The 27,386-nt window shown below is 43.7% G+C and overlaps 2 protein-coding genes across 10 annotated transcripts in view; both read right to left on the bottom strand.

Moving 5' to 3' along the window:
- Il1rl2 (interleukin 1 receptor like 2) overlaps nucleotides 1–10,166 on the bottom strand; it is a 35,535-nt gene extending 25,369 nt beyond the window's left edge. Inside the window, exons 1-3 of the mRNA XM_038343828.1 lie at nucleotides 10,103–10,166; nucleotides 9,290–9,524; nucleotides 8,037–8,232 (exon numbers count right to left, since the gene is read on the bottom strand). Of these exons, the coding sequence (XP_038199756.1) occupies nucleotides 8,037–8,232; nucleotides 9,290–9,524; nucleotides 10,103–10,166 (495 nt within the window). The remainder of the gene's footprint in view (nucleotides 1–8,036; nucleotides 8,233–9,289; nucleotides 9,525–10,102) is intronic.
- A 10,467-nt stretch (nucleotides 10,167–20,633) lies between these two features.
- Il1r1 (interleukin 1 receptor type 1) overlaps nucleotides 20,634–27,386 on the bottom strand; it is a 69,295-nt gene continuing 62,542 nt past the window's right edge. For 8 of the 9 annotated variants that reach the window (XM_038341297.1, XM_038341294.1, XM_038341300.1 and 5 more), the window contains 3 exons: nucleotides 26,475–26,618; nucleotides 24,319–24,486; nucleotides 20,634–23,859 (listed from right to left, as the gene is read on the bottom strand). In XM_038341297.1, coding sequence (XP_038197225.1) covers nucleotides 23,441–23,859; nucleotides 24,319–24,486; nucleotides 26,475–26,618 — 731 coding nt within the window. In that variant the 3' untranslated portion in view covers nucleotides 20,634–23,440. The remainder of the gene's footprint in view (nucleotides 23,860–24,318; nucleotides 24,487–26,474; nucleotides 26,619–27,386) is intronic. The other variant, XM_038341299.1, reaches the window with a different exon arrangement.

The raw sequence follows: 27,386 nt of genomic DNA, 5'->3' as shown, positions 1-27,386 counted from the left end.
TCAAATCAAGTTGACAGTCAACATAGAGAAAGAAAGGGGTGGACACTCATCACTTAGCCTCTTTCCCTTCCTCTCTCCGTCTTTTCCTCCCTCCCTCCCTCCCTCCCTCCGTACCTCCCTCCTTCTCTCCCTCTCTCCCTCCCTCTCTCTCTGTCTCTCTCTCTCTGTCTCTCTCTCACGTGTGTGTGTGAAAGAGACAGACAGAGAGAGAGAGAGAGAGAGGGAGAGAGGGGGAGAGAGAGAGAGAAAGGGAGAGAGAGAGAGAGAGAGAGAGGGAGGGAGCTCTTCCTTGGGCTGCTGTCCACCTTGTTTTTGGAGACAATCACCGACTTAACTGGCTAGCCAACAAACCCCAGGAATCTGCCAGTCTCTGGTGCAGCACCAACCCCAGCTTTTCTACATGTGTTTATGGGGATCAAACCAAGAGCCTCATGTTTTTAAGATAAACATCTTACCAAGGCAGCTGCCTTCCCTGCTCCCAAAACCTGACTTCATCAAGTTAATCACCTTCACCTCATGAACCTACTTCCAAACTCTTGCCCAGGCCTGTTCCCCTTCCTTTGAGAAGCCCCACTCCACAGAGAGACTAATTGAGTCCATTCTTTTATTCAAATATTTGAGTTTCTATCTCTGCCAGCATTGTGAGAGATTTCAGCCATGGGAGAATTAGACACAGCTACCGGCCTCACGAAGCTCACAGTCTAACAGACAAAATAGATAAAATCCTAGTTCAATAAAAATGTATCCAACTTGGTGTTACATTCTCTCCAGACTTAACCAGGCACAGATGAGTCCATCCTTATTCTCCACCCAACAAGGAAAATGAATCTACTTTGCATCTAAAATTCAATAAATAATGTCAGAATAAGCATATGCTTATTTACAATGTGCAACATTTCTCCCTAGATTTCTTACATTGCTCCAATAGATACTCCATAAGGAAATTCCAGTTGTGATTTGACAATTTGTTCACTGATAGGATGGGAGCAACTATTAGGGGCTGGATAAATGAAAGCATTAGGCCCCTCATAATATAAAATTGGTATCTTGAATACAAAAGGCATTCAAATGAGTGTTAGGGGATGCTGGGTGTTTTCATAGTTAGTAATATCCTATAAAACGGGGCCAGGGAATAAGACACCCACATTTAAATGATCCATAGAGCTTAGATTATTGATAACCTACATCTATTAGACACATTAAAGCTAATCTCAGAAGCACTGAAATGTGTCAGTGTTATGCTAATGAAAAAAATTCAACGTTTACCCTTGGATCAATTTGACCAAGAGCAAACTCAAGTTTGAATTCTCCTCTTCTCTCCCTGTCTCTTCTGTCTGTAGTTTGTGGTTTGGGGCTTGTCTTTGCTGTTACGTGAATTTTGTGGTCTACTTTTTCAGGGTGCAGAGTCACAAATTTTCAATGCTGGGACTTCAAAATTTTCTTTCCTGTGTAGACTTAGCTGGAGAGTCCCTGAGTAGGCACAATCTGTGCTGGGCTTCACGGTTGAGCACTCTGCCTTCTGAGTCATTCTTTCTTCCATCAGTCACATTAACCCTTAACCTTGCTGTGTGAGGGTCCCCTTACCCCCTTACAGCGACTAACAGTGCCGTTACCCCATTTCCTGGAGTATGAAGACCTTCTGCTTGTTTGATTTTTTTTTTTTAATTTCAAGGGGATAACTCACTATTAAGATTTAAAGTATAAATAACAAGAACAGACATCTATTGTTTTCCAGTTAGACTGTTATGGAGAGACATTATTATAAAAATGTATCTTATATTCTAAGAGGCCGGAACTTTTTTGAAGCCTAGAGCCAAATTACTGATGCACCTTCACATCTCTTAAGATCTTAAGACTTGATGCCTTGCTGTGTATTCAGCCTGTTTGCTTAACCTACCTTTAGAACAACGTAACAACCAACTTTACTTGCCTTGGTTTTCCCATGTATCAGCTTTTACAACATAAGCTAATGCATAGTTGTAACTTCAAATTATGTGCTCTTCCACACCCGTGGCCCAGAGAGGAATGCATGCGCGTATGCATGTCATGTAGCAAATGCTGGAAACATCAAACATGTATAAAGAGATCTTATACAATAAATGCGTAGCATAAACACTGGACGCAGCATGCAGGCACAAGTTGATAATGGAATGCCAGCAGGTGCTGAGTCCTCTGGGGTGAGCTGGAGCCAGTGACCTAATCCCTTGTGAAACTGTTAAGGATTCTTGTTAAGTATCCCTCCCTCCTTTCCCACGTGACGCTACGATGTTCAATCAATGCAGAGTAAAGGCCTTTGTTGGAGACAAACAGCAAGAGACAGAAAAACATCAAACAGGCATAGACAGACACAGACAAGAGGACAGATTCAGACTCAACAACAAACAGACTAAATGACAACACCAAAACCACAAACTAAGACAGAAGTCACAGGGAGAGAAGAGAATTCAAACTTGTATTTGCTCTTGGTCACATTAACCCAATGGTAAGGTGCTGAATTTTCCTTCCCTTAACCAACACATCTTAGCCCTTCTGAGGACATCTTTAATGCCTTTAACTAATGCAGGTTGTAGATAATCTAAACTCTAGGGGTCATGTAAATGTAGAAGTCCTATCTAGTCATACTTTATAGGATAATGTTAACTATGAGAATACAAAATTCCCCAACGTGCATGCAAAGTGCACTTCTCCTACTTCTGGCTCAGCAAGGGCAATATTTCACAGATGCCAAATATCCCATAATAGTCTAACTCATATGCCCTGGATATAAAAGTCTGCTGAAGACAAAATCAGTGAGACGGGCAGGAATCTGGTCACCAAAAGTGATGATGGCAAAAGAAAAACTAGCTGAAGTGTTACTGGCAAGAGAAGAAGACGGTCCAATGAGCCATTCCTCAAGACCAGGAAGCAGATTAGAATACTGTTGCCAAAGCAAGACAGAAATACATGATAGCAAGAAGAAAGCAAAAGCCAGTAATGCAGTTTAAATTTGAAACAGGGAAGTTCCATGGCCTGCACTTGACCTGAATAAAGAGACGAGGAAAACCAGTAATAAAATTACCAGACAGAGACTTCAGAGGAGAGGTGTTTAATTTGACTGATTTAACAGCAGTGCTAAGAAGCTCAACCATATATAGCTAAGTTATGAAAAAGGACAAATACAAATCACAGAGTTGGGGCTGAGTAGCTGGATCAGCAGTTAAAGTGCTTGCTATGTCAGCTTCAGAGCCAGAATTTGGATCTACAGAAAACCATCTACATGCCAGGTGGGTGTGGCCACCGCGGTCTGTCATTCCAGCTTCAGAAGGCAGAGACAGGGAATCTTTCCCAGGCAGCTCACTAGCAAGGTTAGCCACAAAGGTAAATGCCGATTTTGATTAAAAGTCCCTCCCTCATTGACTACCGTAGAAGAGCGGTGGAGGATGCATCTTGACACCAACACCCTGCACACAATTGCACACCTGCCCATGTGCACCCACTCACATGCAAAATGGAAAAAGAAAAGCATTGCATAGGGAATTGAAGGTGACAATAGCTACACTGAAGTGAGCTGGTGAGGTCAATGGAAGGTTTCACACAGCTGAGAATAAATGGAGCATCCTAGGAAGCACACCAGGGAGAATTGCCCACGGAGGCACGTTCACACAAAGCAACTGAGAACAGGAAAATGCACATGAGATGTAGAAAAGCACATTAAAATCAAAAGGGTTAAATATACATCTAGTTAGAGTCCCAAAGGAGGCAGACAGAAAGTAAGTTAAGAAACTACTGAAGGAACTAGTAACTAAGAAATGATGGAGGAAATGCATAATAGCTATAATTTCAAAAGGCATGTGCCGAAGAGATGAGCAATCTCTGTCTCAGCTCCCCAGAGTCGCACTACTAAACTCCAAAATCAAGGAGAATATTTCCAAGGAATTCAGAGATTGAGGCCTATCACTTCAAAAAGAGCCGAAAGACAAGAATAAGAAAGGTGACCCTGTCCATGGAGTGTGAAAAATACTATATTCATAAGCCATTGAATAATATGTTCAAAACTGCAGAGTGAAAATAAATGCCAATCCATGAAGAACAGTATAATAATAATAATTAATAATAATAATATTAATAAATAATAATAAAAGAACATTTTCAGAAAATGAGATAGCTCACGCTAAGAAAATTCATGAGATGTTAGTTGGATACTTATATATTATAAATAATTATTCTAGGGGTTGGAGACACAGCTCTGTGTAAGGGTTAAGAGCACCTGTTGCTATTTTGGGGGACCTGGTTCAGTTCCCAGCTCCTGCAGGTGAATACACACATCATTTGTAGCCCCAGTTCCAGGGGAACTGATGTCCTCTTCTGTCTCTATGGTCACTGCATGTGGTATACATACAGACAGTCAAAATCCTGACACACAGAAATGGAAAATAAAGAAATCTTTGGGAAATGATTCCAGAGATCACACGAGCTCAGAGATACTGATTAGACTAAACATGAAGAGAAAATTCAATGTGTGGAGAAATTCTAGAAGAATATTGATTAGGTATAGTATTGCTGTTTAAATGACCAGGAAATTAAAAGCAGCAGCTACGGTAGCATATAAGCCAAAACTCTTCTAGAGAGGGGTTAAAACATGGCAGTCATTCATTTCCTCAGAAGGTGATAAAAATACTATTTCATATCAAGCAATAATTCAAGGCTGACTGTGGATGAAGTAACCAGCCAATAATTATTGAAGGTGTCCACTAGGAAATCCGTAAAAATACAGATGAATAACAAATGCTTGGGTTTAAAAAAGTAAGAAGAAGAAAGGGAATAATTTTTAAACCAGAATGGTAAATGAAAACCACCAAAAATCAGGGGTTCAAAGGTAGCACGTGAAGAATCACAGAAAACATGAGAAGTAAAAATCCAGGCTAGAGCTTTTAGAGGCCCAGACACCTGCTATTTAAAATAAACATGCCCTAACAGTAAACGAATACAGAAGGTTAAAAGTACACAAGAGAGCCAGCATCCCACCAGCTACCACACAAAACCTGCTGCTGTTATATTAGCACCAAAGGGAGGCAAATCTCAAAAAAAAAACGGGCACACTGCAGAATCTCGCTGCAGCAGGAAGCCAAGCAGGGCAACATATTTCTGTGAATACTATCGCAAAAGTTTAGCACAAACATTAATAAAGTCGAAAGTATAGCAAAATCAATAATCCCACTAAGTTGTGTTAACAAGTCTAAGTTAAACTACAGGAGAATGGGGGAAGAATAAGCACACTGACTTGCATGACTCAATCCCACAAGCTCCAGTGTCAGTCTTTGTGTTCTCTTCAATACATAAGAACCACATGGACAGAAGCTGAACATATGCTGGCCCCAAAAGCCAGCCTTTAATTTCAAAGTTCTGAAATTATATAGAACGTACCCTCTCTTGTACTACTCTACCCCCAAATCAGAAATATTACCTTGAAAAATACCCAAACTGTGACATTTGTGAATTAAGCAACCCTTCAAAACATCTCGAACCAAAGAAGAAATCACAGGGAAAATGGAATGGTCTGAGCGGGGTGGTCTGAGAGCGAGAGATGAAAATCTGCAGAAGTCGACCGAGATGCGGTTTCAAAGGAAGGCACCCCTTAAATCTGTGTGTTAGAAACCGTGCTTAATGATAGATGAGTCTATCTCACAGTGTTCATAACATAATAGCAAATTAAAACCAAAAATCAAATAAAGTCATGGGGAGAACTAGACAAGAACAGAATTTGATGACGTCAACCAAGAACAAACTAATAAGAAAAGATTTATAAGGTCTGCAGTTAGGATTTGAAAACATCTATAAAACTGATGAACTCCTGGCAAGAATAATGAACCAAGACGCAAAAGAAGAAAACAGGACTACCAGACACTGGAAATTATAGTCTATGAACATTAAAAAGAACATAGAAGTATATTTTAGTAATATCATCTTAACGTATCAAAATCAAAATTTATAAATGAGCATAACATTATAGGATGAACAGTTCTTTAGCTATTAAAGAAAGCTGAATGTGACACTCCAAACTTGTCCTCTGAGAAAGTCCAAGTTCTGGGTGATGCCACTACTAATGTCCACATGTGTGTAATAGAAGAGCTAATGGGTTTATTACTGTCTAGACTCTTCTAGAAATCTGAAGCATTTCTAGAGTAAAGAAAACTGAAATTTCACTCTGTTGACTTTACAAATCTAATCTGTCCGTGTATTAAAATCTGACATAGATATAACACAGGCAACAAGCGCCTAGGACAGCAGCATGCGTGTTACAAAAGCAAAACTCTAGAAAAAAAATCTAGCAAGTTAAATGTGATGGTGTTTACACGCCATGCTGAGGGATTCCCAGAATGGAAGATTACGGTAAGATCCCCAAAGTGATCTTGTCATTTGTGGTGGCTTAAATCAAAATAGCCTCTATAAGCTCATATGCTTGAATGCATGGTCCCCAGTGATGGAATTAGTTGGGAAAGATTGGGAGGTGTGGCCTTCCTTGTTGCAGGAGGTGTGTCATGGGGGATGGACCCAGCTAACACTACGCACTTGAAGGAAAAACTCAATGAAGGACTGATGACCTGACTTATCAGTAAAGCTGCTTGCATCCAAGCCTACGGACATGAGCTCAATCCTCAGGACCCACATGGTGAAGGGTGAGAACTGAGTCCCACCAGCAGTCTTGACTTAACATCCATGTCATAGCGGGTACACACACACACACACACACACACACACCATCACCACCACCACCGCCGCCATCGCTCCTACCACCACCATGCTACGCCACACGCATATTCAATTACAGCAAGAAAACTCAAGAGGAACAGACACTATCATTCATCAGGAAATGTAGTAAAGACAGAAGAGGGCAGCCTGTCACATTCTGAAAAGCAAACGCTCCAAAGAGCAGGGTGCTCAGTGACAAAGCAGCTGGAGGGGCAGTGATCCAGCGCCCCAGAGAATGGCACACTGTCAAAGGTGCATAAGACAGGGGTGAGGACATTCATTTCCACGTTCCACACGAGGAGGTAAAGAGCCTAGGTGAATTTAAAGCATGATAGAGAAGACACACAAAAGGCCAAGGAGGCTTTCTGAAAGGACAGACGGCTCTGTTCTGAAAGACAAACCTCACGTGTAAAGGTGGTTGTACCTGGTTGGGGAGAGAAAGGATAAGAGTGAGACTAGACCCTGGAGTGAGAACTAAAATATCTCCACCGCTGAAGCAGACAACAGAGAAAAGAGATAACTAATTTGCCAGTATTGATGAAACCTTCAACGAAATGTGCCATTCCCTAAGAAACAAAATCCTACCAAAATCCAGAAAAGAGAAAAATAAGATGTTTGAATAATCTTGTCACCACAGAACAAGCGAGAGGAAAGGATCAACAGATGAAAACCCATAAAGGAAGCTCAGGACCCAAGTGGCTGGACTGGGGACTAAGAAGCAGCAAAGGACCCGAGCTCCAGTGTCAAACTGTGGCTCATCTGTCAAGTCAAGGTCAAGGTTGCAGTGAAAGCAAGATGAAGATGAGCGTGAGAAACGTCACATTTCAATGGGGGAACGGCTAAGATATAAATGCCAACTTCCAAATACAGCATTCACGAGGCTATGACAGGAACTGATAGTGGCAGCCAGCTTCCGGGGCCCTGTGCTGTCAGTAACACGAAGCAGGGATGGCGGGAGTGTTTCTTAGGCGTGATTTCATATAATTCATAATTTTCAAAGCACCAAGGCATCAGAGTCATTCAAACAAACCAAGGTGAGTGAAAAAAAGATAGCAAGGAGAGCCTGAAAAAAGGGATAATTGGGGATACCGAGAAGATAGAACAGTATTACAAAACAATAACAACCATAACTTTAAAATAATTATCAGAGCCACTACCACTTGTTGACTTAGACATATAAAATACCAAGTACGTCCGGAAGGATTCAATTTTCCCTCGAAAAGAAAGTGGGTTTTATAGAAGAGGAGAAAATAGCACCAACAGAGGTTTTTTTTGCTATTGTTGCTTTTTGGTTTGTTTGTTTTTACCTTATACCACTTTATTGAATCCAAAACACAACTGTCTGGGAAGTCGAGATAGCACGTCAGACTGCCTGATTTTCCCATGGGTAATGATTGTTGATATTCATTCGGTGGACTTATCGGACTCTCCGTAGAAGAATCGCACCAATGTTTTCTAAAAACGGTTAGGTTTACAGCTATTCGGTAACATCTGTGGCCATCCCTATAAGAAAATAGCAAGTTGAACCAAAGAATTCTTAGGCAATCTCAGTATTCAATAAGTCATTTTTTTTCTAATAATTTTCTAGACATTGTATGAAATAACAATAGCCCACAAGCCATGCGTTACCCAAGGATAAATGGTGTTTGTGCAGTACCGACAGTGACATCACATTCAGCGAGGCCCAGGAGGGGCCGGTGAACATCGTGGGTCTCTGGCACCGTTTCTTTGAAAAGACTAGACAATGTTTTCACTGCATGCACTCACTGAAGCCCCCAAAGTCACCTACACTTACTCATGAAGAAGCATCTGATAAATCAGAGGAATGGTGAGATATAAAATGACCGTCTGTGGTCCTTAAAAATGACAATGGTGTGGAAATCAGATTAATGGAGATTAAAGGCGTATGGAGCGTGCCCAGTCTACAGGCGGGAAACCCAAGGTTTGGAGAGATGGCTTAGTTTGTTGTGGTCAAGCAAGCTATCATGGGAGTCACACAATTAGACCACTCTGGCCAAATGTGGTTTACAGGTGGGTTTCACCGTCATCTCCCAGGCTTTCTGCCTTTTGAATGCCAGCTTTAAGCAGGTTCCTTACAAAAAAGTTTTTGAAGGGGGCTAGTTTTGATCTGGATCTGCCAGTTGTCCTAAAACTTGCAGCAGCTCTGAGGCAATGCAGCGGCTGTACTGATACAAGCGCACTTTGTAAACGGGCCTGGCCCGAAACATCATTTCAATGAACTGATGGAACTTGTGCTCCAAAACTGATCCATAAATCTGTTCTGCTTTCAAATGTGCTGGCTGGGAGTCACCTCATGGCAGTTGGAAGTCATCCTGCATCTTTGCCTCAATGCACTTTGCCTGGATACGCATTCTTGGGGGTTGTGGTGGCTCGCTTCTGTCATGTTAGTTCTTTAGGGGCTTAGGTAAGTTGGAAGCTGCTCTAGGCTATCTAACATGCCTCAGAAACGAAGGTTAATAATACCCACTTTCTTAACGGATGTAGATGGAAATGGAGAGAGAAGCTTGTGAATTGGTTCTCCTTTCGATGAGGGACTCACCGTATAACACACTGGTAGATGCCCGAGTCCCCCTCTTCCAAGGGAAGGAACAAGATCCAGGTCCGGTCCTGGTGATTCCTAAGCTGTCTGTTTTTGGATACTGGGCTTTGGCTGGGTATTTTGTGCCACGTCACATTGACTGCCCCGTTTGTGACTGAAGGGTATGTACAATTGAAAGCAAAAGGCCGCCCCTCGGAAATGATCTCAGGGTGCATATCCGCATCCTTACACGTGCCTAGGGAAAGAAAGGGATGCAGAGAAAATACCATGGTTATCCATCCTCCTCCCTACAGCACTGGACCCCCCCCCCCCCGTCATTTTTCTTCCTGTACTTTCTTTCAGTCTGTTACTGACTCGAATAAGAGCCATCCTCATCCCACAGAGGATGGTTTTTAAAGACACCTTTCTTTTAAAGCCCCTTTCTACCAAGTTAGTTTTTCTTAGGTATTTGTTCTGTCTCCGGTAGCTTTTTTACTATAAAATAACCCTCTATACGAAATAGACGCCACTAGTAATCCACCCTCGTAAGCATTGGAATTGGGTCCACAAGTATTGGCAGACTTCTCCATATCACCTAAGTTAATCCAAGGTTCCAAGGTGACATTTGAGATTGAGCCTCCAGGAATTTGGAAATGAACTTTTTCTACCCGATTTTTTGGACTCTCCCTACCAGATTATCTGGAGGAAGGAGTGATTAGAAAGGCTGGGGCTTAGTTGATGCCCAGAAGGTAGGTCAGAGGCCTTGAGACAGTGACAAAGAACGTTGCCCACAAGTTGACAGGCCTCTGGGACCCAAGGACTCACAGAACATACCTGCTTTCACAAAAAGGGGAAGCGCGAAAGACACCCCACAGAGCATCAAGGACAGCATTCCCATTTTGGGCTACAAGGAGGGAAAGAAGATGATGGGAGAAATAAGGGGTGCAGCTATGCTGGGAGCACCTTCCTGCAAACATCAAAGCTCAGATTTCTGAGAACCCAGCCCTTCAGGCGGGCCTGTCCCCACCCTCATTCCATAGCACTTTTCTGTGCCAGCTTTCAGAATTCAGGAAACTCAGACTGGCTTGTGGCGGCAACTGGTGGGAGATTTAGTGGCGTCGTTCTGCCACTTAGAGTCATTCCACGGCAGGGAGAGCAAGCTGTGGACCCGCCCAGCGTAAGCCCGAGATCCGCCTGTGTCCGCGGAGCTTCCCGGAAACCCCAGACTCCCACTGGCCAAGCAGTGGTCTCAGGTCCATCTGGGCAGGGCGGGTAGGAAGCCGAGAGAATGACCCAAGCCTGAAGACCCCATTCTACATTCAGTCCCCTGGGCGGGGACAGTCGCCAAATCGCCCCAATAGGATCGAGGGCTCTGCCCCAAGAGGCGTGCGGGAGGGGGTGAGGGGGAGGGAAGGGCACTCCACCTGCCTATGGGGTCGCAGAGCGCTGGGCCTCTTGGAGCAGAGCGGGAACCTCTCCGGGGACCCGATCGTGGTCTGTCGCCATATTCCGCAGCCGGGACATCACCTCTCTGCCTCGGGCGGAGCAGACTCACCTTTCCGAAGTGGAGCAGTACAGAAAGAACCCAGCCCTAGAGAAATGTTCAGTCGTTTTATTGCCTGATTCCAAGCTAATACGTTCATCTATCAGGAATGTCGGCTTAAATCTGCTCCAGATGGTCGCTAAAAAGAAAAAAGAAAAAAAAGAAAAGCTTTTCTTTCCAACCCCATTTGAGTGGTTCTCACATGCGCAGGACTGCCCTAATAAGGACTATCCCAGAAGTGGAAGCCGTTCCACATGGCTTCTGTGGAATGGCATGAACCCTCTGACGTCGTGCTAGAAGTTCTGTAAAGCAGACTTCCTACAGGTCGAGCACCGCTCCTGCCTAAACTCGCCTTAAAGCGCTGCTCACCAGCACCTGTTGTCCCAAAGCACTGGGGACACCCCCAACACACACACACACACACACACACACACACCCACACACACACACACACACACACACACACTGGGCACTGATAAGAGGAAAAAGACAGCAAATGCAGTCAGCCCACCAGCTTCTTAGTCAGGCATTCTTAAGTGGTCTTTGTGAAGTTAGGGACAGTGGGACACTCAAAAAAAAAAATCACAAAGTCAGTGTTTTCTGTGAGCTGTCTCAAGCTCATAGAGTTAAGGTGAACAGGTGCCAAGTCCTGTGCTTTGCCAAAAGCACCACCCGAGACTTACATTTCCAGGATGATCTCCATGTCTAATAAGTTTGCTTTTGTTTTTTTGTTTTTGTTGTTTTTGTTTTAAGAATCAGCGTCTGGACTTGGAATACGGAATAGATGTGAGGATTGCGTGCTTTTCCATAAACAACATGGTGTTAAGCAAAATAAGAAACGGAAGGAATAAGCGCTACAACTTCAGCCAATATGGAAGTTACACAAAAAGAAAGTGACTTCTGGGTAGATGGAAGGAGCCAGGAAGAGGAGGCTGGATCTCATCAGTGTGAACCGAATCCCAGTAATGTAAACAATTAACACAGAACTGACGAAAATTTTAAAAATGAACGTGTGAAACTATAACATGTTTGCTTGCGGAATCTCCCAGAGAAACAGGAAGGAAGTGAACGTGTGCTTGGTGAGGTCCAGAGGACAACTTTGGCTTTGTTTGTGACAGCCAGAAGAAACCCTGCTTTAGTAGAAACTGGCCAAATTCAGTTTCTTCTCTTGTCCTCTCTGCTTTTCACTGTCATGGCTTTCCGTTTAAGTGTGCGCCCCACAGTTGTTATGAGTGACATAATTCCAAACAAGTCATGTCATGTAAGCAACAGACAAGGAAGGAATCTCCTTCCGGTTTCCTGTGCCTATCGACCATGACTAAACTGTCTTCTTAAATTGGATGCTTATTCTCTCCTCCTCCCCAGTTAGTGTGTGTGTGTGTGTGTGTGTGTGTGTGTGTGTGTGTGTGTGTGAGAGCGAGAAAGCGAGAGAGCGAGAGAGAGAGAGAGAGAGAGAGAGAGAGAGAGAGAGAGAGTTTCTTAAGTAATATAAAGTTTTCTTATGTAGGTTTTCTTAGCCACTATAAAATTTACTACATTGCATACTGATACTACTTACGTTTTCATAGAAGCATAGTTGTGAGATGTAAACATTTGGGGTGTTTTCCTTCTTAACGCAAGCTTGTTGTATAGCATCCCGTTGTATGAGAATGCACAACTTACACGTCCCTCTCCTTTGGCCATTTTGTTGTTCCGACTTTACATTTTGCTCTTTGTCACAAGAAATGTCGCTGTGTCAATTCCGACGATGTCTTCTGCGTGTCTGAGAGCAGTTCTGGATTATTAAATGAATGTGTCTTCATCTGCATTGACAAGCCTCTAATTGTTTCCATGATAGCATTCTCTAGAAAAGGATTTCATTGCCTTGTGTTCTTGACAAACATGAAACACATTTCTGACGTGCCCAATGACACACTGAGAACTGGAAACACAGCTCTGAGAGACAGGCCCTTCTTCAGTTTGCAGTCATTATCTTTAAAGGATATTCAACTATCAAGAAACACATATGATACCAAATCCAATGAAAAGATAGAAAGGTGTCATGGTCACAGCCTTGCTCCTAAGCAGCAACCTGCAGCCCAGCAGGTAGATAGATGACTGGGGAAAGAGCTCTCCTTATACTTTTTAAGGTTTATTTTTAATTATGCATGTGAGTGCCAGTGGCCATGGGTCTGGAAGAGGGCATCAGATCCCAGGAGTGCTTCCCCCATGCTGGAGGGCCAGCTCAGAAATGAAGAGTCTACACAGCTGTTGCAGAGGATCAGAGTTTGGTTCCCAGAGACTGCAGCAGGTAGCTCACTACCACCTGTAATTCCGGTCCCAAGAGGCTAGAGAGAGAAAATAAGAAAGCCTGGGATCAGAAGGTCTTGTACAAGCTACATCTTATGTCATGCAAGCTTATTAAAAAGCACAGCATCATATACACTTTTCCAGGGGAGAAATGGGTTGTCAGAAGGAGCTATCCCAAAGTGGGGCAAAGCCAGCAGGAAGCTAATCAAACATGTTGCACAAGAAGAACACAGGGTATCTCAAGAACCGTATAGACCAAGCACACAGTGGCCTTAGAACTGATAACAAGTAGGTCCACACTGTGGGAGGAATTGGGTTCTCTGGATCTAAAACCACAACTCCCCCAGGGCCCTGGCCTTAAGCCACTACTGGCTCAGCCAAGTATACTCCTGGTTTAGAAAAGGAGTTTTGTTCCTTCTCCATGCATCAGGACTCAGGGCAAGTCTCGATTGATCAGTCAATCAGACTATCAACAAATACCCAAGGAAGATGTTCCCTTGCTGGGGCCTTTTTGGGAAATATATGCTTGTGACATTAGTTTGATCACTTACAGCCCGTGTTTTCCAAAGACGCACCCCAATAAATCATGAAGATCCCTTGTGAAAAACCCTTAATAAGAGGTGAGGTTATAGGGCCCCAGTCAGGGGACTCCTGAACAGTCTAAGAAATAGGTGAAGTGACCGGGTTGGCCAGTGATAAAGAATATTAACATCTGGAGACATATTTCGGGTCTGTACCGATGTTCCGGCTCTTTCTCAATTTCAGTCTAACTTATATGAAATTTAGAGAGCCACAAACCACACATTGGAGTAGTACCTAAAGTCTGGACCTCTATTGGGTGGAATGGCAAATCCTGATTTTAGACAAGGCACTGCCTGGTATAACAACCAGCATTGTAAAATCCACTAATACAGAACTTAACGGATTCCTTGTTTACATTCACGCCCATGAATGCCCACCTTCAGAAGTTCTTCAGCTTGTGCTAGAAGGAATTCAACACCGCCAAGTCCTATTAGTAAATCACTTCCCTTAGAGAAAAAGGAAGCCTTGCTGCGTGACTTCAGTTAGGGACTCTTGTTCCATCCTCTAGGCCTGTAGAAAGAGGAACCTAGTTTGTCAGAGGGCTGTGCATCTAATGTTGCTACCATTCCTCAACAACCCTCCTTTCTGGAACAAGAAACCAGAGTTAGAGGAGCGGCATAGTCTTCAGGACCCTCGCTTTAGTAATGTCTCCTGGCTCTTCGAGCCTGGACAGCAGGGAAGCATCTGTCCTGGCTCTCTGTAGGTTACACTCATCGTCACGGAGCCCATGAGCTGGTTCCACCCAGCCCTGCCATTGACAGCCCAAATTCTTTCCTGCTCTTGCTGCTCCTGGGCCATGTTTTCAAACCATCTCTGGCATATTGCCTTATCAAAATAAAGGGTTCACATTTATCCCTCCTCGATATTATCTGGAGAAAGTGGCTGATTAGGAAGAGCAGCTGGCTATCCTGGAGTTAGAGTCCCTGCATCCTGTCTCAGCATTGCTAATGTGGGCTGGAATGAACTGGGAGCGAAGGCTGTCCCAAAGGCCACATACTTCCAAGTCAAGTTTTTAGACACATTAATACTCAACTGAAAAAAAAAAGTTCTTTTAAAAGGATATTGTTATTGACCACCAAATTTGCAATGATTTCCAGACGAATGCTCATTCCCACTGCTGCCCTGCATTTGAGAGCGTCGTGCAAAGTCCCTGTGGAATGTCGTTAGTCAAGAACCTGAAGAACCCTTGTCCTTCTGCAACCGCAGCACGTAAATTCTCAGGAAGGGGAACATGGTTATTTTTAGAGAGGGCGGTTTCCCAGTTAGGCTGTGTATATTTAAAACCTGGGGAGGGAGGATCTAGATAGCTGACAGAAACAGAAAAGCCATCCATTTGGCAGCTTAATAACAATTTATTGAGCATTCTTCAAATATAATAGCACGAACAAATATTTGGACTAAGTTTTTGTGTGTATATGGATGTGGATATGTGTGTATGTATAGGTGTGTGTGTATGTGTGTGTGTGTGTGTGTGTGTGTGCGAGCACGCACAGGTGTGCACATGGCATGGTTCACATGTAGAAGTTAGAGGATAACTTTGGGGAGTCAGTCCTTAACTATCAACCTTTCATTTTTAACTTTATTTCATTTATTTAGTTAGTTACTTAGCTATTAATATCATTATCTTTGTCATCTTGGATGGACTGGGGACTGGTAGGGATGGGAAAAGAAGGGATCAGGCTGGGGGGAGGGATGGAGGAAGTGAGAACTGGGAGAGACTACTGGAATTGGGGGGCATTTGGGAGATGAGGTAGAAACCTAATGCAATGAAAACTCCCTGGAATCTACGAGGGTGACCCTAGAGAAGATGTCTAGTGATGGGGGGTAAGGAGCCTGAACCGGCCATCTTCTGGAACAAGGCAAGACTTCCACTGAGGGACTGGGATACCAACCCAGTCACAAAGCCTTCTACCCACAGTTTGTCCTGCCTGCAAGATGTGCTGGAATAAAGGTAGCAGGTGGCGCAGATCTTGTGGGAGTGGCCCACCGATGATCTAACATGAGACCCATGCCACAAGAGGGAGCCGATGTCTGACACGCCTGGATGGCCAGTAGCCAGAGGCTGGATGTTCCAGAGACCAGAGACCTAGGATAGAACCAAACATGACTGACAGAAAAAAAAGTCAATGAAATGATTCCTAATGATACTCTGCTATACTTGTAGACTGGTGCCTAGCATAATTGTCACCAGATGGGAGGAGATATAGAGACTCACAGCCAAACATTAGGGTGAACTCCGGGAAACCTGTGGAAGAACTGTAGGAGTCAGAGGGGTCAAGGACACCAGGAGAACATGGCCCACAGACTAACCAGGACTCATAGGGTCTCACAGAAACTAAAGCAACAACCAGGGAGCCAATATGGATTTGACCTAGGTCCTCTGTATATATGTTATAGTTGTGTTGTTTCAAGTACCTGTGGGACTCCTAACAGTGGGAGTGGGGGGGGGGGCTGTCTCTGTCTCTTTTGCTGGCTTTTGGGATCCTTTTCCTCCTGCTAGGCTGCCTCATTCAGCCTTGATATGAAGTATGTGCCTAATCTTACGTAACTTGCGTGCCATGGTTGATTGATATCCCTGGGAGGCTGACTCATCTCTGAAGCGAAAAGGAAGAGAAGTGGATATGGGGAGAGAAGGGAGATTGTTGGGGAGGGGCTGAGAGGAGAGGAGGAAGGGGAAACTGTGGTCAGGATGGAATATATGAGAGAAAAAAATACATTTAAAAAATGAATTACCATGGCCACTGCCTAATGACTTTTTTCTCTCAGTTTTTGTTGTCCTGGGCGAGGGAAGAGAGTCTGAGCATACTAGACAAGTGTTCCAAGGTGGAACCTTCTCCTTCCAGTCACAATAATCCAGCTGATTTCTCTATGCCTATCATGAACACTTAACCAATGACTTCTGACCAGACATGCTCCAGAGGTTACGGTCAGAATGGTCAGAATACATCAGTAGAGAATACAAGACATTTTATCACGCTGAGATGGTTAAGGGGAGCCCAGTGCTCACTTTGGCACTGGGCAGGTGTTAAACATTATTAAAGCGTCATTGAAATCTGTTAAAAACGACTATTGGTGTTTATGCTGGACTCTTTAAGATCTTGTTGTAAGCATTGTAAACACTCCTGATGAGCTGCTTGCAGATGAGCAAAGCTATTTAGGAAGAGGCAATCTGACACCTAATTTGCTACTGTTAATCTTTTTGCTCTGGCTGCCTTCAGGAAATGGACTGTCAGTCACATAGCCAGACATAGGACAACACAGACCATTTTGAACTCTCCTTGGATGCTTTCAGGAAGCGCCCTAAGATCTCTACTGAATGTGCTGGCCTCAGCCAGATAATTCCAAACCATTGTACTTGATTTATCGTTACTTTGGGCCTCATTGAACTCTAAAGAACAACGCATCTTCTTCTTCTACCCATAGAGGGAACATGTGCCCTGGTGGTCTCGTAGAGGGATTGCCATGACATGTGTACAGGTGATATCGCTGTGATCAGCATCTGAAGAACCCCCATTTGCCTGTATGTGCTGTGATTGCTACAAAAACACTTTTCTCTCTAGCTAAGCATTCTGACCAGACAGACTCTCTTTGTATCTAGGAGGGGACGCCGTCCTGCTGCCCTTCAGTTGCAACACGTCAATGGAAGGGTTCTCCTGCATGATCTCACCCTGCCAACTTAAGAACCTGCTGAGCCGGTTACATGAATCAGAGAGCAGCAGAGACAGCTGAGCAGTAATCAGGCTAGGCACTGAAACAGCCTGGCAGCTGGCTGCCCGCAGGGAGAGGAGCTAGTGACAGGACCAGCCGCAGAAGTGGAGAGGGGCTTGGCTGCCAAGCTGCTGGAGAGGAGGAGAGAGATGACTTTTCCTGTAATTTTCCCCTTCCCTAAAACTTGTTTAGGCACATGAACGTGGGTGCTGTCTCCTCTCTCTCTCTCTCTCTCTCTCTCTCTCTCTCTCTCTCTCTCTCTCTCACACACACACACACACACACACACACACATACACACACACCACACATAAGTATCTAAATTCATCCATTTTCCCGTGACTTCATTTTTCCTTAGAACTGAGTAGGATTCCTTTCTTAAAATACGAACTACGTATTTATTTTCCATCCACCTGTTGATGGACAACCAGGTTGGCTCTGTTTCCTTGCTATAGTGAACAGAGCAGAGATGAACACTGGGGTGCAAATACCTCTATAGAAAGCTACAAAGTTCTCTGGACCAGTGCCCTGGAATGAAATAGCTGGGTCATAGAAGGGTTCTATATTTTAAATATTAGGAACCTTCAAACTGATTCCCGTCATGACTCTATTAACTTCTGTTCCCAGCAGTGGAGAATAAGATTCCTCTCAAGTTCTTTCCAACCTTAGTCGTCAGATTTGTTGATGTAAGCCATTCTGACTGAGGTGAGATCCTATCTCAAAGCAGTTTTAATTTGCATTTCTCTGGTGACTAGGGATGTTGAGCACTTTAAAACATATTTATTGGCCATTTGTGTTTCCTTTTTTGAAATCTAGCTATTCGATTATTAATCATATGTTGATTGGCCATTTTGCTTCCTTGGCGTTTACTTTTGGCAACTCATTTGAAAGTCTGGAGATTAGCCCATGAGTCTTATTGTAAGGGAAACACAGGACTTCAGAAGCAATCAAGCAGAATGGGGAACTCTGTTTAACTATTAAAAGTATTCAAGAGAGACAGCCACTGTCCCCAGCCCTCAAGGTAAACAGGGTGCTGTGTTTTACTCAGGTTCAGCCAGCAAGTAAGATGGCTGAGTTAAGAGAGAGAGAGGAGAGAGAGAGAGAGAGAGAGAGAGAGAGAGAGAGAGAGAGAGAGAGAGAGAGAGAGAGAGAGGGAGGAGGCAGAGGAGGAGGAGGAAGAGGAGGAGCAAGAGCCAGGCAGAAAAACAGAGGCAGAGTCCCAAATGAGCTGGAAACAATCCCTGTCATCAGGTAAGTCTGAGGGGTGTTATCAAGACCTACTGAGTGACAGAAAACCAGTAAGCCCCCAGACACTTCCTAGACCAGGAAACAAAGCCCAAAGGACTCTCAACAATCACTCTAAGTAAAAGGTTCTTTAAAAAGTTGAGTAAACATGGCTTCCAGCAAGAGTCAACAGGATCCTTCCAGCCGGGAGTCTAGTCATACAGGCCCAACTGGTCTAACAGCTCCAGAGCTCAGAGAGTTTCACCTCCAGCTTTAAGATGAATGAATGTACAAGAATCAGACCCTTGAGGCTGCCAAGCCTTCCTCAGCAGACCTCCTGCGCAGCCTGGGTAAGAGGAGCAAGCCTTTGTTTGAAAGATTAGTGCTCATTTTAAAGTTCCACCCATTTCCTGGAGTTAGAAAACTCCTCTAAACCTTATTTGGGCACACAAACACACACCCACCTCCTCCCTACACACAGGGAGGCCTTGATTCTGTTTATAAAATAAATATCATTACACTGCCAAGTGCCTCCCCCCACCCATCTTGCATGCCGTTTCTTTGTGTATGGTTTCCTCTGCCATGTGTTCTTGTTATGTAATCATTCCTTTCTATGCTTTATTTTAGTGCACATGAGAAACCTTTTCAATGTACCATTCACTTGCTGCTAAAATTAGGAAGGTATATTTGGAGATCCCGTCCCAGATACTGGATGGAGGTGCTCCACATGTGACCTAGATGCGTATGAAGTCTTACCATAGAGAGCAAAACGGAGGTTCAAAGCAGCCGGGTGCTCTGCTCTCATTCACAATTATAAATGGTCAGGAGTTCATAACTCAGGTCTTTTTACGTAGGCGGCACTCTTATGGAGAAGTAATCCCAGAGACCTCTACTCCAAGAGAAGCCAGTTCAAAGTAAGCAGGGAGTGCCATTTGACGGAAAGGGGTTCCATATGGCTTGTTAGCAGTGTTAGAGTTGACCTAACACATTGCTAAAGCAAGTATTAATTGGTCAAAAGGACAGAAGCACTCTGGGACATCGGTTTCTTTTGATGGGAAATTTAGGAAAAGTAAGTTCTCTAGATACCAGACTGCAAATTTTCATTTTCCTACATTTTAATTTTTTTTATTGAGTCGTTTACTCAATGAAACTACAAACACTCTCTGACCATTGAAGTCAAGCAGCTGTACTGCATCCATTTTAGATGCCTTGCCCTTGTCTGAGAGAAAAAACACATGGATGTTTGCACGAAGCATGAGGTGTAAAGGGGCAATAATAATAGCAATAACGATAACAGTAACAGAATATATGGGTTACACTTGTTTACTGATAATTTAGTGCTGTGTTGGGAATCAAGCTCCCGCATGCTAGGCAACTGGTCTACCACTGAGCAACAACCTAGCCCTTAATCCACCCCATAAACAAAGGAACAGATGGGGCTACATGAGGGAAATCAGGGCTTATGGGACTCTTTGACCAGTGACCTTAGATCCTGTCATAGAGCTATCAATGTCGTGATAAACACCATGAGCCAAGCCACCTTGAAAGGACGGGGTTTATTTGGTTCATCCTTCCACAGCACTCTTCATCGTTAAAGAAATCAGGACAGGAACTCAAACGGGGAGAGAACCTGGAGGGAAGAGCTGATGCAGAGGCCATGGAGAGCTGTTGCTTACTGGCTTGATCCTCAGGGTTGCTCAGTCGGCTTTCTTACAGCACCCAGGACCTCCAGCCCAGGGATGGCACCACCCACAATGGGATGGGCCTTCCCCCATCCATTGCTAATTAAGAAAAGGTTCCACGGGCTTGCCTACAGCTTGATGTTATGATGTTATGAATGCATTTTCTCAACTGAGGCTCCTCCCTGCCCATGACTCTTGCTTGTGGCAGGTTGATATGAAACTAACCAGCACAGACCTCTACTCCTCTACCCCAGAAGAACATCCTGCAGAAGGCAGAGTTCTTAGTATCGGGCCTTGGGACGTGCATGCTGAAGAAAGGACACACAGAGAAACAGAATTTCCAATGGTATTCAATGGAGGGTTTGACAATTTATTGGGAAACAAGTTGAGTCTATTGTTCCATAATACACACTGTACATAGATTTGGTGGTTTGTGATACATACTTGGCATCTGCTGAATTATAAAACTGAGTTTCTTTAATAAAAAAAAACAACCTTCATTATTGATCAGTATAAATATAATTGATAAAAAATGTCATTAAAATGGCTCAATACTTTTTCTTTCATTATAAGTGAAATTCAAAAGGCAGGAGAGAGAAAACCATACATTCTGCTAAACCAGTTTTAAACACTGGTAATTAATACATCGTTGCATGTGCAAACTTCTGCAACACTTAGTTGGCCTTTTAAAAACAACATCAGTGAACTCTGAGTAATGGAGAAAGCATGAAAGATGGCTGAAGCCAGGTACTTCTGGGGAAGAGGGGGATAAGTCAAAGGAGGTCCCCACTGGCTGGATGTGAAGTTACATCTTCTTCATTCTCCCCCGTGGATCAGAAATGACACTACCCTCCTATTCAGGGTCTTTCTTGGCCCAGGCTTATCCCTTGTCTCCGCCCCCCACCCCACCCCCAGTTCTTGGTTCCACACTATCTGTGGTTCTCTGCTATTGCTCTCTCCTTATACTTTCTGGCCCAGTTTCCCATTGGCTCTAATTCACTCATAATATACATGTATGCCAATACATTTTTTGGATGACAGACAAAAAATTATCAGCAAAATTAAACTTTTAAAGCATCATGGGTAAGGATCAGACTTCTGGCTGCCATCTGGGACAACCGTTCTTTCTCTGACCCAGCAACCCAGTGATTCATCCATCCAGTGCTCACAAGTTGGATCCAGGAGAAAAGAGGTCAAAAGTGGGGAGTTAAAATCCCAAGCCATCTGATTTTGCCTACCTCTATGTAAGTGAGAAGTCGCCTTTTAAATAATGTTTGTGCTCGCCCATAGCAGATGTTCAAAAACATGAAAGACAGAAGGGTACCACATTCATACCATCCTTAAAACTGTGGGTTTCTTCTTGGCGTGTGAACCTGGCTTTGCAATCTTTCAGAACTATTCAAATTATTCTGAAGACAGTCATTGAGTTAAAAACAAACAAACAGCTTCTGTACCACAAAAACCAATTTTTTTTTTTCATTTTTAGTTACAGAAGAAATGTTGACCTTTAGGGAACCAGTACTAGGAAAGAAAAACATCATGCTGAAAATTCTAAAGCTAGTTTTAGTAAATCCCTACACTGAGAAGGAGTGTGTTTGCTCCTTCTGTAAAAACATTCCCGGACTTGGTTGCTTCCTATAAAACACTCACGTCTTCTCCCATGAGGACTGAGGAAGGGGAAGCAGACAGTGATGGATCTGAAATCAAAGAGTTGGAGCACAGCGACAGAAACCAGAAAGTTCAACTTCAAGGCCCAGTTCCAAGAGAGTTAAAAGAGCAATTTTGTTGAATAGGTCAGTTTCCCTGACCTATATATAAAATTAGAATAACTGCAAAATTTAAATGCGATTATCCAAAAACATTTTAAAATAAAGGTCTTGGGCAATCTATGCCATATGTTCACGTTGCAGAAAGAGAAGGGCAGAAACACTCTCACGGCAGACCTCGTTCTCAGAGAGGTCTGATTCCTGCTAGCAAAGAAACCACCTTTTGAAGCGACTGCCAGCAGGCAACACTGTAACACTGTTGGTGTGACAGAAGGGCTGGCGGCTAAGACTTAGATCAGGCACTTGAGGATTTTAGCACTGAAACAAACTTAGAACTTTAGCAAATTCCTGGTCAGGTGAAGAAAAGGAAAGAGTGAATTCTAGTCACCGGAAGTGGGAGGCACAGCACAGACGGGGTGTGCCGACGGCAGAGGCGAGGGCTCCAGAGGCAGTGCTGTGGTCCCAGGGCAGGATGGTGGCCAGCAGGCTTGACAGGAGAGGCCTGGGACTGGGAACAAGATGGGTGGGAAGGCTATGCAGACTTCAGCGTCTGCAGCCCCAGCAGGTGAGGTAGGAGCTGAGTCTCCTACATGAGGCTGACTCCTCGGGCTGTGCTTTCCGCCGAGTGAGGGGAAGAAGCACTGCAGAGCCTGCATCTCCAGAGAAGCAACAAGCAAAGTACAGAGAATAAGGATCATGCAACAGTCATTCCAGAGTGGACCTGTGAACAGAAGAACCTCGGGAGTGGCTCCCTTCTACGGTCAACTTAAAATTCACCTTCTTCCGTGGAAAGCTGAGGTGACTGCCATGGAGGGAACCCAGGGAACCCTTCTTCATTGAAATGATAGTATTTAAGGCCTATAAAATAAAGTTTAGTCTTCAAGAACTAAGTTTGGGGGTCAAGATGTCTGGAAAAGGCAAGGAAGTTATGCCTTCTACTTGGGGGGGGAGGGTGTCAGTAAACCTCACCTGTATTGAGGCTACGGGAGCTACTTCTTTGCCAATGATCCCCAGAGTATTCTCAGATAACCACAGTCCCAACTGCAAGGTTGCACGGAATTTACTTAAGTTACCCACAGATGTGGCCATCTCCTGAAGCTTACTCCTCCCAGTTCACTGCCTCCACAGTTAGCAAGTATCCCAGAGAAGCATCCCTGAGCAGCCATTGCTCCGGAGCTTCCCCAGTGCTCGCTCCCAACTGTCCTAGCCCACTATTGTCGCCAAGTCCTATTCCCTGAACGGTGTGATTCCAGGTGACCTGGGGATAAGGGACTACATAGGTGTGTTTTATGACAGCACACATTCCTGGGAGGCACAGCCTAGATGCAGCACCATATGACAAGAGGGAACCCAACGTTTTTGGTCCACTTATGCCACATTAGCCGAGAGGCAAGTGAGTCTCTGCCTGCTGTTTCCCCTTAGTGTCCAGCACAGGATCCGGGGTTAGTAAATGATGTCTGGACAGCGATGATTGCCGTTGGGCTGGCATGTGGTATCGGACGTTTTTCCAGAACATGGTCTTTGCGGACTGTGGTCCCTCTTTAAAGTCCCCTGACCAGCAAATGGCTCCGTGTTTCCGCTTAATGAACTGAATAGATTCAGGCATTTTCTCATAGTCTTGGATGCTCTCCAGCTCGAGCAGGACAACTTTAATTCCTTCCCGGGTGAGAGCATTATAAATGGCGATTTGCTCTTCAGACGAGTGGCCCAGCCAGCTGAAGCCGCCCATATCTCTCACTAAAATGATAATCAGCCTCCTGCTTTTCTTTACGTTTTCATTAGTAACCTCGAAAATATCTGCAAGACACAGAGCACATTGGGGTTAGTCTAGCTTCCGTCTAGACGTTCTTTCCTGAACCCAGCCCTCAGGAAGTTCTTGGTAACTCTGCTCTACGACTCCCGTTGCTTTTGCCTTGCCTTACTTGAGATCCAGAAACAGTTTCATTTTGCAGACCGGCTTAAGAACTAGCCCACAAAAGGCGGACTCTGCTCTTGGAACTCAGAAAACCCTCAGTCAAAAATTTGAAAATGGCTTACTAAATTACTCTGATTACTATACTACTCCTGGCTTAGCAAAGTAGTTATCAGATCTAACTAGTTATTAAATTTTCCAAAAGAATAAAAATCAATTAAATGTTGAGTCAACAAACTAAGGGAAAATTTAAAGAAATTCCCTAAAGTCTTCAGATATGTCCAACAAAGCCAAGCCTAAGAACTGGAACTCGGCAGCTAAGTGCACAAGAAGGATCTCCATACCTTCCCCAGCATAGTCGTCTCTTCCACAGATGAACAGCTTGTATCCAAACTGACCCTCTAAGACCTCAGGCAACAGCTTGAACACAAAAGTGTCTAAGTTTGAGGAGGGTCCCCCTCCAACGGTCTTGGGATAGAGAATATATGCATCATAGATCTTTCCATCTGAAGCTAAGGGGGAAATGAAATGTATTTAGAACCATGGGGGAAAATAGAAGACTCGATACAAAATCAACACCACAAATGTTCGTTTCAGCTTGGTACAGTCGCCTGACAGAAAAGAGCAATACCACACGTCTGATGCCACTTTAAATTCAATAGGGCAGCAATGTGTAATTTTTGTTGTTATAATTACCCCTTAACATCTTAAGCAATGATAGGCCTTCTCACACATGTTTATGTGTGCATTTGATTTTTTTCCCTTAGATATTTAAGTGGTATCCAGGTCAGTTGTTGTTGACACAAGCTAGCCGCCATTCGAGAAGACAGGACTTGGGCTAAGAAAGTGCTCACTAGGCTAGTTTGTGGGCAGGCCAGTAGGGCATTTTCTTGATTGATGATTGATGTGGGAGGGCCCAGCCCACTGTAAGTAGAACCACCCCTAGGCAGGTGATCCTGAATGGTATAAGAAGTCAGGTTGGGCAAACCATGGAGAGCAAGCCATTAAGCAGCACTCCTCCCTGGTCTCTGCTTCAGTTCCTGCCTCCAGGTTCCTGCTTGAGTTCCTATCCTGACACCCCGACTACAAGCTATAAGGTAAAACATACCCTTTCCTCGCCAAGTTGATTTTGGTCGTAGTATTTTCTCACGGTAACAGAAACCCTAACAAGACCAATAGTCACGAAGCCTGTAATCAGACTGTGATCTTTGACTACTAACAGAAACCTGTCATAACACTCTTTGGAATGGATAAAATATAATCTAAATAACGGCATGCTTTATATACACTAACATTAATACTTTAAAAACATATGAACAACCTTTTTCTCTTTCAAAAATACATTTCATTCCATCTTTATGAGATTTACACATGTGCAGAGTATATTTTGATCATATCTACCTCCCACCGATCCTCTCCAGCTCCTCCCCAGCCCCTCCCCTGAGCATCCCCCCTCTTAACTTCTTGTCCCTTTCTTATGCCCTACTGTGCCCAGCTACTGCTCTCTGTACTGGCGTCAGCCTAGAGCCAACTTCTGGAACATGAACAGCCAACCAGAGTCCATAACATCAAAGAAAACTGACTGTCCCAGGGAGCCAGCAGCTACAAATGGCTCCTCAGCTAGGGGTGGGGCTTCGTGAACTTCTCATCCTCCATGGTGGGATGTTCACTGTCTGGATCTTGTGCAAACGGCTTCTGCTCTAACATTAGCCATTTGCAAATTGCTCCTGTGTCCTTTGAACTTACACATTTGACTTTACCTACGGAACAGTGTTTGCTACACTTGAAAGCTTTTTACTCTTCTGCAACAAAAATTACATGTTGAGACCTTTTTAGCATCAACATCTGTTTTCATTAACATACACTCACTCTAAAAATTTGAGTTTCATTACGACATTTCCATAGATGTGTATAAAGTACCCAGACCACACTCACCCTCAGGACCCTTTCTTTCCTCCCCTCCCCCATAACACCTTTTTAAATTCTCATGTCTTACATGTTTCTTCTTATCATATTTTACGACAAAATGGTACTCACATAGCAGTTAATGCTCCCCTATATACTTTCAAGGTAACCGTTCTTTTATCACGCTTTTCTTACTCAATTCTCCAAATGTCTCAAGCCTACATTATTCTTTCTATTTATTCTTTCTATATTAGTTTGATATGATGCTGGAATATTAAAGAAAAAGGTGTAGAACTCTCATTTGACTGTGGACCATTAATCCACAGGGCACACGCAGCACAGAGCACACCCTAATGATGGATTCTGGGTAACTTAACTTACAGACAGATGCTCTAAACACCTGTGTATCCTGCCAATAGGGAAGCTAGGGTGGTAACTTATAAATGAATGGCATCGAGGTTTATCAGTTATGAAACTAAATAAGAATCAATGTTCTTATCTAAGCCAACACCATCATTAAAAGCCTTCAGTAAAAAATGGTAGGAGTTATCTTTAACTCTTCAGAGGAAACATTTCATGGGATATAAAATTATACCTTTTGGGGGGAGAAAATGGGAGAAAGAATCCCTGTACCAAAGGACAATGTCAACTTTGAAGATTTTATAGATGAAAACACACGATATAATTATAGCTGTTAAGATGACAAAGGTCCCAATGATGTAATTCTTGAAATCAGGGGCTACAACAAAACAAAAAAAAAGAGGAGGAAATCATTAGAACCAAAAGGAATGAAAACTTTGGTCACGGCAATTTGAATAGGTTTACTGCAAAGAGCATGCATTCGCGAACCACTTTTACACCCAGAGCCGTGGCCGTTCATCCACTGTCACTGTATCAATGGACACTAACGAGCTGGGCAGTGATGCTTACGTCCATAGAAGATGAAGGTACAGTCTTTTAAGTTTCCACCTAAAGCATAATGCACAGTAAGAGAAAACCTTTTGGGGACCATAGAGACAGAGTTCACTACAGCACAACAGGCTAGGTCAAAATCATAACAAAGCCTGCATGACTCACTGAGGGAGGAGAATCTGACAGGAAGATCCTAAAGATGGGGGACAAAAAGGAAGCGGCCTTTCACATTCCCGCATTCGTGTGGTCTCTCCTCATAATTCACCCAAAGAAAACGAGTGGGCATGAGACAGGCGAGGGAAGATGTAAGTTAAGAGGAAGGAGGGTAGAGAACAATCGGGAAGAGGAAAGACAAAGGAAGTGCCTCTTGACTGTCAGGGCAGGAGTAGCATCCAGAAATATCTAAATCCTCAAAGGCTTTACCGTTCTGCTTTATTTGTTTGTGTATTTAAATTATGTTTATGTGCACACCCTGGCTTTTAAGCCCTGGTTTAAATACTGTGGACTATTTAAACACTATTTTCAGCATGGACTATTCCAATTCTTGAAAACCAATGGCCTCAGACATCCTTGTTACAAACAGGATAGTTAGGCT

This window comes from Arvicola amphibius, chromosome 9 (assembly GCF_903992535.2).
Source record: "Arvicola amphibius chromosome 9, mArvAmp1.2, whole genome shotgun sequence".
Classification (NCBI taxonomy): Eukaryota; Metazoa; Chordata; class Mammalia; order Rodentia; family Cricetidae; genus Arvicola; species Arvicola amphibius.
This window is presented reverse-complemented; position numbering and strand designations above follow the sequence as displayed.